This window comes from Sciurus vulgaris (genome assembly GCF_902686455.1).
Source record: "Sciurus vulgaris genome assembly, chromosome: 7".
In the NCBI taxonomy this organism is placed as follows: Eukaryota; Metazoa; Chordata; class Mammalia; order Rodentia; family Sciuridae; genus Sciurus; species Sciurus vulgaris.
In genome coordinates, this window is record NC_136467.1 from 44,072,373 (window position 1) to 44,087,744 (window position 15,372).

At 38.1% G+C, this 15,372-nt stretch overlaps 1 protein-coding gene across 2 annotated transcripts; it reads right to left on the bottom strand.

The window, feature by feature from the left end:
• Positions 1-238: 238 nt before the first annotated feature.
• Positions 239-13,262, bottom strand: GJA1 (gap junction protein alpha 1). 2 transcript variants are annotated; one of them, XM_079148051.1, is made up of 2 exons: positions 13,061-13,262; positions 239-3,187 (listed from the first exon to the last, which is right to left on the bottom strand). In XM_079148051.1, exon 2 carries the CDS (start codon positions 3,169-3,171, stop codon positions 2,023-2,025), a length of 1,149 nt encoding a protein of 382 aa, XP_079004177.1. In that variant the 5' UTR covers positions 3,172-3,187; positions 13,061-13,262; the 3' UTR covers positions 239-2,022. The 2 variants fall into 2 exon arrangements, with proteins under 2 accessions (XP_079004177.1, XP_079004178.1); XM_079148052.1 differs by lacking the exon at positions 13,061-13,262 and adding an exon at positions 11,145-11,358.
• Between the last annotated feature and the right edge of the window lie 2,110 nt (positions 13,263-15,372).

Consider the following 15,372-nt stretch of genomic DNA (forward strand, 5'->3'; position numbering starts at 1 on the left):
CCCTGAGAATGTGAATTTTATAATTTTATTTGCCCAAATCCTGATTTTTTGTGTGTGTATTTGTGTGGTGCTGAGGATCGAACTCAGGGCCAGTGCAAGTGAGGCAAGCATTCTACCCTTAGACCACACATCTCCAGCCCCTTTGCCCAAATCCTCATAACTGAGAGAAATCTTTGATAGTACTGAATAGATAAAATCAGAATTAAAAAAAAAAAAAAATCACACAGGATATATAGGCTGTCTTTATACTAAATTAAAACTTTATTGAATAAAGAACACTCTCCAGAACACATGATCTGATGGACTAGGTCTACATTACATGCAATGAAGCTGAACATGACAGTAGTTTAACATGGAATGTCAAATGAATTAGTATTTTCATTGTACAAAACTCCTTATGTAGCTGATGTGCAAGAAGAAAAGTACGATATTCAGCATTTTCACCATTTTTGCCAATCATCTGTGATGAGTTTAAAAAGGCATTTGAAGAAACTGGTAGATGTCTTCAGCATATAGTTCAAATAAATTAGTTACATGTGTACTACTGAACCTCTTTCAACCTCTCTTGCATTCCAAATAAAATCTTAGTGCAAACATCAAAGTTGCTGGTCACTCCAAAAGACTGTCAAACTCATAAGAGAATACAAGTTCTGAATTAATGTGTATTAAGTAGGACAAAATCAAGAATACCAGTTGCTGCAAAATTCATTTAGGCACACTTAATAGTCCACTCTAAGCATTTCTTCTAAGTCTCTCACATTAATGACTAAAGCCTGTTTACAGTACTAAAATTCTATCATTCAAGCATCAATGATTATATTTCAGAAAAAGGAAATCATTCATTTCAGTAATAGCATTATTGCTACATTCTAAAAAAAGAAAAGAGAAAGGAAAAAAATCATAATTAACAAAACCAGTATCCGTAATAGAATACATGGGGAAAAAACATTTTAGGGGAAAAAAAATATGTGCTTTACTTGCACAGCAGGAATTATATAATGTAAACACCATATTGGCCCACACCACAAAATCCATGAGAAAGGTTCAAATTTGAACACTGTGTGTGCATTATTTTCAAATCTGTGTTTGTGAGTTTATACTGAAACTGCTTGTACCAATACATGACAAAACACACTCTTCCACACACATTCACATACAAGTGATTGTTAAATATTGAGCATGGCTTGCTTCCCTGACGCTAACTCAAAGAAAATGTTAAGTGACAACTCAACTGTTTTAAAAATGTTTACAGAAAACATTAAATGAATGTGAATAGTAGTTGAGGAATGAAGAAAAGTGATGGCAATGATACGATGAAAGTAGATGCAGAAAAGGACATTTGTGGAACCAGCTGAGATGCAAATGTGTGGCAAATGCATGGAACACCTTTTTCTGTGGGCTGTGTCTGAACTTTCAGTTGATACCAAGAATAAAAACAAAATGTAGTAGCACAAGTCCGTGGACACCTGGAGGACTGAAAGTTTACCTTCAAAGTGCAAATTTTAACAATGGAATGTTTTAGCAGGGACATAAGGACAATCTTCTGTCTTTTTCCTGTTGCAAAGAAATAAAATGTTCAGGAAGTATTTATTCCTGGCCAAAGCTATTTCAGTTTCTTGGTACAACAAAAAATTAAAAAAAAAAAAAAAAAAAAAAAAAAATTAGCCACAATGATCACCCACTCTTTCACATACACAGAACCATTCTTAGGGGTGTATGTCGAGGAGAAAAAGCCCTTACCTATGTATCACCTAATGCAACTCTTATTTAGAAATTAAGTTCTTTGAATTCACTACGTTAAATATCAACATGTACCTCCCTTATCCCCTCCCTCTCCACCCGCCTATCCCAGACACCCCCGATGAACCTAGGTATTCTAACGTCTTTGTGTTTTCTAAGCCTCGTGACTAAGGCTATTGAGTACCACCTCCACTGGAACAAAATTAACACCTAAGGTGCACTTTCTACAGCACCTTTTTTCTTCTCCACAATTGAGTGGAATTTTGATGCTCTAGCCTGTATCTAGATCTCCAGGTCGTCAGGTCGAGGTCGGCTGCTGGCGCGGCTACTGGCTCTGCTTGAAGGTCGCTGGTCCACGATGGCTAGTGGCTGTAGTTCGTGTCCAGCAGCAATTTTTTTAGTATTCTGGTTGTCATCGGGGAAATCAAAAGGCTGGGCGTGGGAGTTGGAGATGGTGCTTCCTGCCTGCCCCATTCGGTTTTGTTCTGCGCTGTAATTAGCCCAGTTTTGCTCACTTGCTTGCTTGTTATAATTGCGGCAAGAAGAATTGTTTCTGTCACCAGTAACCAGCTTGTAACCAGGAGGAGACATAGGTGACAAGGGAGCGGTTGGTGAGGAGCAGCCATTGAAATAAGCATACTTGGGAGATCCACAGTCTTTGGAGGGGCTCAGTGGGCCAGTGGTAGCATGATAAGGATCACTCCTTCCCTTCACACGATCCTTAACGCCCTTGAAGAAGACGTAGAAGAGTTCAATGATATTCAAGGCAAGAGACACCAAGGATACCACCAGCATGAAGATGATGAAGATGGTTTTCTCTGTGGGGCGAGAGAGGAAGCAGTCCACTTGGTGTGGGCAGGGATCTCTTTTGCAAGTGTAGACGGCGCTCAAGCTGAATCCATAGATGTACCACTGGATTAGCAAGAAGGCCACCTCGAAGACAGACTTGAAGAGGATACTGATGATGTAGGTTCTCAGCAGCCCTCCTCGCATCTTCACTTTACCATGCTCCTCAATACCATACTTGAACTTCTTTATTTCAATTTGCTTCAAGTGCATCTCTACGTTGACCCCATCCGTTTGGGCAACTTTGAGCTCCTCCTCCTTCTTGTTCAGTTTCTCTTCTTTACGCATCACATAGAATACATGGGCCAGGTACAAGAGCGTGGGTACGGACACGAATATGATCTGCAGGACCCAGAAGCGCACGTGAGAGATTGGGAAAGATTTATCGTAGCAGACATTTTCACAACCAGGTTGTTGAGTGTTACAACGAAAGGCAGACTGCTCGTCACCCCAAGCTGACTCAACCGCTGTCCCCAGTAGTAGGATTCGAAAAATGAAGAGGACCGACAACCACACCTTCCCTCCAGCAGTGGAATAGGCTTGGACCTTGTCAAGGAGCTTGCCTAAGGCACTCCAGTCACCCATGTTGCCTGGAAACCTCCTGAAAAAAACCAAGAGACAACTCAATGATTACAGATGTGCAAATTATCAGCTTAATAGAAGGTATCTTTTTTCAGCTGACAACTAAAATATTGCAAATTGTTTCCTTTCTAACCTCCATCAAAAACAAAAGTCAAGTACAAGCTCTTCCTATCAGATTTCACCCCCAGAGAGTCTCACACTTTTATTTTTTATTTTTTAAGATAAAGTTTGATCTGAGAAGCAGCAGAGCCTATGTGCAGAGGGTGAACTGCAATCTTAACCTGCAGAAGATGTATTACTTGCTCAACCACTGAATTGCCATGTGACTTGAGAAGCTGCCTGTGCTAAGTGCCTCTGCTTATTTTAGTTGTTTGATAAATGAGGACAGTTCTTGCCTGGTAGGCTTGGGTCTGGATGCAAGCCTAAGCAAAATGCTGATGTGTTATTCAAAATATAGGTATCTAAGAAGTCAGGCAAGAACACCCAGGAACACACACACATGCACAACCTCAATTCCCAAACTTTGATGTTAGGATGAATCATTTTATTCTGAATTTTACTCTGAAATGTCTCTCATGGTACATTAAGAGTAATTCATACATATGCTGTATCATGGTTATTTATACTTTTCTCTTTCTTGTTATGCAGTAACATATATTTCAAGTCTGTCTTCTACGTAAAAAAAAAAAAAAAAAAGTTACACCGAAATACAACATTTTGATAGTATCTCATTATAAACAGGAATCTGCTTTCAAAAACAAAGACTAAATGTGTATCACATTTCAAGTTAAAAGCTCAATTTGGCCAGGCGTGGTAGTGCATGCCTGTAATTCCAGTGACTTGGGAGGCTGAGTGGGGAGATCTCAAGCTTGAGGCCAGCCTCAGTAACTAAGAGAAGCTCTAAGCAACTCAGTGAGACCCTGACTCAAATTAAAATATGAAAAAGGCTAGGGATGTAACTCAGTGGTAAAGCACCTCTAGGTTCAATTACAGGAACAAAAAAAAAAAAAAAAAAAAAAAAAAGTTCAATCTGTCAACTTGTCTCCATACTACTTATAGCCTGAGAAGTGAAAAAAGATAAAACTATAAGGCTGTATGATATATTCAGCTACCTGTATGGCCAGAAGCCTTATAATCCTTAGGCCAAGGCCTTTTATTTCATCAAAATGGTTTTTAAATTATAATAAATAGCACACACTTGAAATATCAGCTACTCAGCAGGCTGAGATGGGAGGATCTCAAATTTGAAGCCAGCCTTGTCAGCATAACAAGACCCCATTTCAAAAACAAACAAAAAAGATATAAGTAGAGTAGACAGTAAAACTGCACCAAAGTCAAAAAAGTTTTCATGCTTTGATATGGCCAGCAGCTGAAGCCTGAAAAAATATGACATGTATCTGGCTATCATAGAGAAGACAGGCTGATTTTCAGGAGAGCAGTAAGAGGAGGGCTTAGAAAATGATAAACAGATTATTTAGTGAATACAAACAAGCAAAACAAAGGCTTTCCAAGCATTCAGTGATGAATTGACTAGTGCAACTAATAGGAGGATTATTGCTCCTTGCAAATATGCTTACTATCTGATAATAAAGGGGTTTCTCATCTGGTTTTGAACTTTGAGCCATATTCACCAGGTAGGAAGTAAATGAAATACCAGAGGTGTTTTCTTCCTCACCATCCAGTTACATTTCTTTCTAATAACTATGTCTGGCTATGGATACCATGAAAAAAATAAAATGAAGGAAGGAAATCTGAAAATTTAACCCAGAATTTCCTAGATGAAACAAAGAGGAGATGATTGATCAGTAAAACTAAATTATGTACTAGCTAGTAGTAGATGGGTATCTGATAACATGACAGCCTAGGGACTGGTAAACCAATGCTGAATACAAGTGCGAAGTGGGCAGGCAGGTTACAGAAATCATGCTTTCCCAATGATCATAAAAGAGGGAGCTTTCCTTCTTCTTTTAGAATTGGTCATTTTGAATTCTGATGTGACAAGTCAGAAAGTGAAATTGATGTACAAAGAGCAGTCAGACAAGAACAAAGGCTAGTAGGGTTGACAAAGGGTTAAATAGCCAAGGGAAGGTTTGAAGTGAGAGAAGTAATTTAGTCTTGATGGACAGTTTGATGGAGAGAGAATGTAAAAGAAAAAGCCTACAATTTCGCAGAAAATACTAGACTGGGAATGAAGAAGTACAGGTCATGAGGGTCAAACAAACACAACAGAATTTTTGGAGCTATATCAATAGACAGTTTCTATGTGATGATGTGTAAATTGGCTCTAATTCTGTTTGTAAAGAATTACAATATTTTGCCAGTGTCATCTGCTTTCGTTCAGATATTCCATTTGTTGGGGGGAAATAACAAAAACAATTAAGTATAAAATGATAAGCTATTTGCATACATCTCATTACATTCATGCAATAATAGATCTCAAGACAAACTAAACATGTTTAGAAATATGACTGGACACAACAGAAGTTTTCATTTTAGTCAGTGTCTCATCATTATTCAAAGTAAAATGATTATGTAGATGCCCGTGCTGTTCAACCCCAAGTTCTTCACATTCTATAGAAAATGAAATTTGACTTTCACATAATTCTGAGATTCCACAAAAATATTCTACAGTGCTATAGTATGTGAACTGGTTCACCAGGAAGTTGTTCTTTTCAAATATACCAGCAATTTAATTGCCAAGTTCTCTTTTCTTTAAACACCCACACAGTAGTCATTTGCATTAATGAGTTACACTCTTTCATCTAAATAAGATATGAATTATCCAATTGGACACCTTGTACTCTGTAACATGTAGACACCTGTCATTACCACTACCATAGAGACCATCTAATGTTACATGTGATGGTTCATCTTGTGACTCCAGAGGAGGTAACAAAAATAGCTAGCTTTTTACTGGTAGCTATTCACTTGGCCAGGAACCAAGTATCCTTTCAACTGGTTATTCCTGCCCACCCACCAACCCCTGTTTAATATTTTCATTTTTCCAAGTCTTAGTTGAAACATTAATGTTCTTTTATTATAAGGAAAAAGCATGATTATGTTTACAGAATCCCTGGCACTGGTTTACAGACTATATATTGCAAGGATATTCACCAGGAGACAGGCACACCATTCCTAATTCCATTCAGGAGTCTGCCAGCTGAACATATCCTGTATATTTGTGCCTTTACCTCTGCATTCCTATGACACAGCTTTATTTGTAGATCATGGTCTAAGGGTTGTGTACAGTCTTCATTATGGGTTTTGTTGTTGTTGTTGTTTTTGAGATGAGAATCTTACTAAGGTGTCCAGGTTACACTTGAACTTGTGATCCTGCCTCAGCTTCAGTAGCTGAGCTGGGTTTACAGGTGTGGCCACCACGCCTAACTAGTAGCAGATTCTTAACAGCAGCTGGACAACACCATGCCTTCTGTATGCCATGTCAGACCACATTTTGCTTTGCTCTTCTTGGCCTCCTAGAACAGCTGCTCAAAGCTACAGTCACCCAGTGTGACTTCCCTAAGGACCTGTCCCTTCACAGTGGTTCCTGAACTGCATGACAATAACTTAGCACGTGACATTCCTGGCCCTCACCAGTTTGGATGAAGTTGGTCTTCTGGAGGGTGGGGCCTGGGAAATTAGCTTTTAATTTTTCGTTATTTTTTTGAACAAATGTCCCAGGTGATTCTGAAGTAAGATTTCAGGGCAGCAAACAGTGTTTTCCCAGCATTTTATTTTTTTTTCCTGTTCAAAATATCTAAGAGTTAGGTAAATTTCAGGAAAGTAGGACAGACAAGGGCATCTAACCAGTCAAAGGGGCACTAAAAGCAGCAGTTCTCTGGGCACGGGGTACTGAGGTCACCCTTGGCGCTAGGGCTCCTTGTCACTCACTCCCTGCATCTTCATCTGCCACTCCCTGAGAGCACAGTGACTCAATCTCTTTACTCCAAAGGAAATTTCTTAAAAATAAAGCTTCAGTTTTAAATTACTTTTTTCTGTCCCTTTTGCTGGAGCCTCAAAAACTCATCAAGTCAAGGCTGCAGCCAAGCATGTCCATGTTATTAATATCCTAATAAAAATTTTTATTTTATGTGGTGTTGGGATTGAACCTAGGGCCTTACACATATTAGGCAAGCACTCCACAACTGAGTTACACCCCCATCCTACAAATTATTAGAAAATATTTTACTTTTAATTTTAAAGAAGAAACAACCATAATGGTGAGTGGAGACATAAATGAAGGTATATAAGATTGTTGATAACTAAGGCTGGGATTGCATTTCTTTCTTCCCTGCCTTCTTTCCATACAGGCAATTGAAGCCAGGGGTACTTTCCACTTAGCTTCAACCCCAGCTTTTTAAATTCTTAACACAGGGTTTCACTGAGTTACAGAGGCTGGCCTCAAACTTAAGATCCTCCTGCCTCAGTCTCCTGAGCCATTGGGATTATAGGTGTGTACCACTGCAATGAGATCTATTTGCTTCTAATATATTAAAATAAAAAATTTTATGCCCCAAGCCCTCCAATGTGAACTCTCCTAATGCTTTTCTTTTAGCTTTGATATTAAGGACCCCTTGTCCCTGGTAGTGAACGGCTTTGAGTGAGCTCAGTTATGACTGTCTCTCTCCACTTATACCACAGCAGCTATTCCCTTTGGTAATATCCATATGCACACATGATTAATATAATCCATATTCAACCCACCAGATAGGCTCTACCTTCCAAAAGTAACCACACTATGACTCATTCTTACAACTGTCTCTGCTTTTAGCTTGATCTTAGCCATTACTGCTGCTTTTCAGTTTTCACGTCACTACCTTGGTCACTGTGATTGCCCACCTATTATTAAACAATCAACTGAAAGAAAGGAACAGAACAAAACAAAAAAACAACAAAGATGCTGATCTTATGGCTCACTTCTTCCCTCATTTCAGGTCTCACTTCACAGCCAAAGTTCCTGATCACCAAATATGAAAACAGCAGCACCCTTTCCCTAGTCCTCACTCCCTTGCCCCACTTTTTAAATAGCTATTACCTCTACTCAAAATAGCATATATTTGCTTATTGTTTGTCTGCCTCCATAGGGACTTATTGAATGGGATGTGAGTTCTACAAGGGAGTTTCGTTCAGTGCTGCAAACCCACTGCTTAAAAAAATAAGAGACGCTGCACAAATATATGCTGAATGAATTAAACAGGGCTGTCCAACAACAGCAAAAACACAACAATAAAAAGAACTAATTACCTGGGGCCTGCACTGTGCAAATAAAAAGACCCCCAGGTTTCTCTATCTTTTTTTTTTTTTTTTTTTTTAATTCTTTGGGACTCTTAACTATGGTAACTTCTGAAATTTCAAATTCATTAAAAGGAGGACTTCAGAGGAAAAGAGTATTGTCAGCATCTCTTATTACACTGTTAAATTGCTACAAGAGTGTTGTTTGTTGAAACAACAGGCTTCAAATGGTTCCTGAGCAGGCAATAGGAGTGAATTAAAGCAAAGGGATTTTTAGCAAAGAGCTTCTTGAATTTATGGGGACTGAGATCCTAGTTATGGTTAGTATTCTTGTAGAACTGCATTAGGTATCATGGATGTTTATTTAGATTCACTGTTAGGACATTAAAATTAGAAATGAAACAGAGCAAAAAATAAAAAATAAAAACTAACAACAACAACAACAATAAATCACTCTGTACTGTTTGTTATCCCCCTAATTCAGGGATATTCTAACTCTGATAATAACATGATTTTATTGTAGCCAAGAACACTATTGCAAGAAGAAACAGCCTATTTAAAATTGTGTTCACTTCAAGAATGACAAATATAAGGGAAGGTTAGGACTCTGAAAGGGGAAGAACAAAGCTGATATTAACATTAACTGAGTCTAAGTGCATGCAGTTATTTGAATCAGGCACCACAGAAAACATTCCCAGTTCATTAGGGAACAGTCCACCTTTGCTTCCTTATACCTGAGTTGTAAGCCTACCTCTATGGCCTATCAAATGTATTTTAAGGAAACATCTGTTCTGTTAAAAATTCTGCCACATGATTCCCTGATTATCTTCCCAATTCTTTGTATAAAGATCGGTTATCTTAACATTCCCATAGGTGTGTGATGTGATTGTGGCATTGAACTTCCAGTTTTACTTGTAGTGATGGTAGAGAGCAGTAACACACTAGAAAACAAAAAAGTCTTTTTCCCTAGTTCGTATCCCTCCTTTTCAGTCTTCTACATCAGCTTCCACAGAATGAGATGAGAAGGTGGTAGGGAGACTCTATCTAATGAGTGGAAATTGGTGAACCCCAGAGAGAGTTTTCCTAGTTCAACAGCTATCACTCAACTCCCTCACCAAAAAGAAGTTTCTTAAGGTCAACTTAGGTGTGCCAGAGGAAAAACACTGTCAGAACCCACAGGCTCAGAGCTATGTACGTCAATTGTGATCAAATACCCTTACAGAAAAAAAAAAAAAAAACTTATTTCTATCAGTTCTTGATGTTTCAACTGTCCCCACCCTTACTTTCACCTCCAAACTGATGCCTTTTAATCAACAATCTTATTATTTTGTAATCACATAAGCACATCCTTAAGATCCTTCACAGCCAGCATTGAATGAGAACTCACGCATGTGAAGCTTAGTAAAACCTCAATACCTACTGTTCTTTAAAAGATCCTTAGATATTGCTCATTTATTTTCTAATTTTTATATCTTAACTAAAATGATTAACAAACATACATTTTCTAAAAATTATTTAGAAACCTAAGGAAATCAGGATGTGAAATTCATGGCATTTTATAAAAAACTAACCATAAAGTTTGAATTTTGGCAGAAAACAGCCTATACACATACAGTGAAATAGTGATTTTAGATAATTAAGGGAAGTGGAGAATTAAAGCAGTTATTTCAAGAATGTGCAAATATATTATTATTTTTTTTGTAGAAGCAGCTATAGGGATTTTTTTTCTTTCTTAAAGTATCTGTATTGCCATTAATAATAAACACTAAGTGATTACTTTTTCTCTCTACAGCTGAACTGCATAAGCTTCAACGCATCCATTCCAACAAAGGAGAATCTTGAAGGGAAGTCAGAACAACAGGAAAGGTGGAGTAGCAGGTATTAATCACTGGTGACTTTCCTATATTCCCTTGGGGTATATAAAGTCTCTCAGCCTCATACCAAGCTACACCTCTGGATATTATAAAAAAAATGACAGAATGCAAGGTATCAGGAAATCTCCGACTTTCTCTTTGCAGGAATTGGGAACATCTAAGTGAGGAAGAAAGCAATCCTCAATATCTGAAAACACACCCGTTTTAAATTATTGCTGCCAAATATCTTTGGAACCCTGATTCCCATGGAGGGTCAACATTGTAGTGAAGGGTTAAGAACTCAGTAGATGGGACAGCTGTGGTGATAAACTTCAAAAGGTATTAGAAAAATGTGGAATGTTTTAACAGTAAGGAAAGAGGAACAAAATTTTACCACTGCATTTTCCAGGAAAAGGACAGGTGGCCACTATACTTTGGGAAGGATAAAAATTTCACACTTTGGGGAAAAACAGTTCAGTAATTCAGAATTCAACACAGTGCCAGAACAAATGTATTGTGAATGATACAATTTTCACTCAATTTGGCCTACTCAGAAGAATTAATTATTCTTCTCCCAGAGGTATTTTCTATCTTAATTGGCTTATTTTATTCTTGGGAGTGGGTTAGTTTAATGAGATCTTCTCTGAGGTACCAAAGGCTTTTATTTTCAGGAACCCTTCAATAAAAGTAAAAATTAGACTTCCTTCATCGGACACTTTTGAAGTTTTTTAAGGGTGCCCAATTTTTCTGAGAGTGAGATGCCGCATCTTTCTTGACATTACTACCTTGATTTGGGAGCAAAGGAAATTAAGCCCACCTCCAAATAAAGCCACGTCTGTTTTTCAGTTTTTGCAATCCATTGCAGCTCTCCTCCCACCCCCCACTTCGTACCTCTGGAGGGAAACGGAAGCACCTCACTCGGGGTGAGGGTGAATGTGCTTCTCCATAAGCTTTATCAGAGATGCTCTGCCAACGTCTGCTAGGTCTGAAAAGATCGTGTGGGCGATCCGCTGCTCGGAACCAAGGTTTGAGTTTCCCAATCACCGACTGATTTGCCTCGGGACACGTCATTAGCTCTCGCCCCATTTCATCAAGGGTCTTTCTTCCCCTCCCTCCTCCGCCCCGCCTCATTCTTGGGAAGTTTTAAGAACTTCCAGAAAAGTTACAAGTGCAGTTTACCAGCAAGATAACTCCCAAAGGTGTTCAGGTTTCCTTACCAAGGCTTATACGGAAGGGTTCGACAAATTTAAGAGAAAAAAGAAAATGAAAAAAGACTGCAGGCGGGACGGGGCTGGTAGGGGTGGGAAATTAGATTGACAACTTTAATTAAGTCAATGATTTGCTCTTTTACCATTTGGCAACTAGCCCATCTCTCCACCCTCCACCCGCCCCTCCCAACCCCGGTTCCTTTCCAGTGGCGGAACTCAGACCTGCACTCGGTTTGACTTGTAAGGATTGGAGGGAAACATCTCAAAAGCCCTGAGGCTCGGGACAGCGAAGGAGCCAGGAGCAGCCGAGCGGATGCTAAGATGGCAGGACGCGCCCGGCCTCCCGCCGCAGCAAAGCTTGCTTTATTATTATTTGCTTTTCAGCATTCTCTGGTGCAAATACTTCAACTACTGGGTCACACCAAGAACCTAATTACTTTAGTCTGTGGATTTAGACAGGACAGAAAATTCTCACCGGGCACCAAAATGCACACGGTTGCATTTCTGTTTAACAGAATGTTTTATCAAGCCAAACATTTTAAAAAATGAACCCTTTTAAGCACACATTAGGTATTCTTTGTCTACTGCCTACCACCCCTGGCAGCTCCAACTCAATACAATTGCGCCAGAATTCCGAAGGCTGTTACAGGTTCGGACAGGCTGAAGCGAGAGTGAGGGTGGGTGTTGGGGGGAGGTAGCTCCCTCTAAAACATTTAAAAGTACATTTCTTTTTCCTATTCATTCGCGGAGCTCCCGTTTTAGGAGACGATTTTTGGAAATGCATCCTAACATACACTCTTTTCTAAACGTCTGTTCTCTTCCTGTACTGCTAGGTGACCACCACCCATTCAAGGTTTCTCATCTCTTGAGTTGCCAACGTGGTGGAGTAAAACAGCTGGCTCCCCCGAGGGTCTCAAATATTTACACCGTGATGGCTAACACAAAGTAACTATTTACTAATAATTTTAAAATCTTAATATTAATACTGGGTTATATATCTTTTTGTTTAGTGAGAAAAATTCTAGGAAGAAACCACGTGGAAGTCAAGTAGCCACAATGTTTTAACAAAGCACTTGGTTACAAAAGGAGTTTGCGCAAGGCTACAGAACATCTATCAATATTTCCATATGAAAAAGCACGAGGTACAGATTACTATAAGGAGAACACTAAACAAATTTGCACTTTGGTTTTTTTGTGATGTCTGTGAAACCCCCAACCCAGGCCCCAGCTCCCTTCACCCCCAGCCCCCAACAAACTACAGAGCACCTAGACTATTACTGATTACAAAAAAGTAAATAAAATTATGCTCTAAAACGAAGAACCAAGTATCCAGTAAATTAATTCTTTATTCTAATTAAAAAGGCTCAAACCTTTTACCTGTTGCATTATCTATAGAAACTTTTGAAACAAAAATACAAACTCCCTACATTCAATTTTAGCATTGAAACTACAGAGGTACTTACAAGCTCATCATTTCCTTTACGGTATTATAAATCAAAACATAAATCAAAGTTACATTTTAGACGCTTAGAAACTCTAGAAAAGTTTTGCTAGGAGAAAAAGAAACTAATAGGTAAAGTGGTTTTTTCTTTAACTTACTCTTTCGCTTAAAGAAGTGAAGTAGGCACTCCAAGTGATTGAACTCCGTAGAGGATGAAGTAAAATGAAAAGGCAAGTTCAGGCACTCAGACCTGGCTATTTAAAGTTTAAAAGTCTGCTGCTGTTTGGTACTTTCCTCACGCCTTCCCCCCAATGAAAGAAAAGTGCTGATACCTCGTAAAAGCTTTTTTCTAACTTGGAGCACAGAGCTTTTAAAAGTTTCAAACCACTGACTCAACTAGGAGGAGGGGCTAGAAGGAAGGGGAGGGGAAGAAGGAAAGGAAAGGCGGGAGGAGGTTGGAGAAGAAGCTGGTGAACGTGAGGCAAGAGGAGCCAAAGAGGAGTAGTAAGGTCACGATCAAGTTGTGGCTTAAATTTGCTGACCAGAAAAAATAAAATAGCGTTAGAGACATGAATGCCACCTCTTGGAGTTACTCCTCACAGAGAAAAACTGCTGATTTTAGTATTTGTTTCAACCAAATACCTGGGACAATCAAAAAGTATATATTTTATAATAGCACACTTTCTAAAATAAAATTACAGTAAATAAAAGTGGGAGAGAAGAGCATAACCAGTGCAAACTTGTTTAATGTTCACCAAGGTGTGTGAAGTTTGAGGTGGGTGTGAGTGTCTTATTTGATGATCTAATTCCCTTCCTTTTAAGGAGGGATAATTAACAAAGGAAATGGTGGAGATGGGAGAGACATTTCAAAAACAAAGGTAGTGGTATGTCTTTCTGCAATCCATGCTCCAATTTCTTGACTGCTTTGCATTCTCACCTTTTCAATTTAGCAAAAGGAAATAAATACTACATAGTATGTATAACATTTGTAGTGTTTTATATATAAAAACTAAATATATATGTATGTGTGTATGTGTGTGGGGTTGTATTGACTATGACATCTTGCTATATGACCTCCAGGGAACTGAAAATTTATATCTCCCCCCTGTTCATGCCAACTCACTATCATTTCAATCTGTAGCGAGACATTGGAATTTTTAAAAAAAGTCATTTACAGGCTAGAGTTGCCTGATAAGTTGAGTCATCATTAAGTGGGTCCCAGAAATATTCAACCTTCTTAAGATCATCTTCCCTTAGAACCCACTAGAGAGTTTTCAGCCTAATGACAGCAGAGCCGGACATGTAATGACTCTGTGCTTCTCCACCACGCGCAGAGTTCGCTGTCTTCAGGACTCTGTATTAGAGTTTATAATGGCCTGAGTCAGGTGGCCTCATTCTCAGAGTGGACAGCCCTCTGAGGGCTCCCCAGATGCCATAGAGGAGGCTGTGATAGGACAGTTCCCCATAAACAGGCTTCAGTGATGCTTCTGAGGTGGGACAGGGAATCTCTTGGCCATTGTTCTCTGGAAACAAAGCAAACTCCTTCAGCCTTAATATTACTAAACCTTTCCCACTAATTGAAATACCAGAAAAAAAAAAGGATAGCAAACATTACCTGGTAAAAATACCTTTTCCTAAACATACTTTCGCTGAAATAAAGGATAAGATTTCTTCTGATATGTTGTAGTTTTAAAACACAAGTTTGCTTTCTCATTTTTTGATAATTCTATTTCCAAGGATATGTTTTTTTTTTTTTTTTAAAGGAAGGGATAAAATGAAGTTATGCAAGTAGAAATTGTAATCTGATTTTTAAGTCTTCAGGCTCAGCAACCTGTAAGTATTGTTTTAGTCTTGCATTTATATTTTCCTTTCCTTCACATTAGTTTGTCTTAACTAAAAAGTTTTTCATGCAATTGAAAACACACATGAAAAATCTGATTTTTTTACAATAAAATGTTTTCCCCTCTTTTAAAGTATTAATTTGTTACATTTTATTGACAATGAAAAGTTGAAAAATGAATTTGAAAAGCAATATTGTTTGTAATACCATCAAAAACATAAACATAGTTACAAATACATTTTTAAAAAGTATGCAAAACCTCTACCCTTAAAACTATAAAACAATGTTTATAGAAATTAAAGGTCTAAGAAAAAAGAAAAAAAAACACTTTTATATGTTGAACAGCTCGATATTATTAAGATGCACATTAGTTTATGTATTCATACAGTACCAATCAATATCTTAAGATCTTTTTAACAGAAATAATGTGCTGAATCTAAAATCTATATGAAAATGCCAAGCCCTATAGTAGTTCAATTTTTTTACTTGTCATATTGTAAAGCAGTTTTTTCTTTTTTAGTTTTTATTTACATTTATTTTTAATTGATACATAAAAACAAAAACTATACATATTTATAGGATATCATGTGCTATTTCAATACATGTATGTATTATTGTTTTAATCAGGCT

What these genes read in the sequence shown, in the direction of transcription:
- GJA1 (XM_079148051.1), bottom strand. Translation starts at nt 3,171, where the DNA reads ATGGGTGACTGGAGTGCCTTAGGCAAGCTCCTTGACAAGGTCCAAGCC.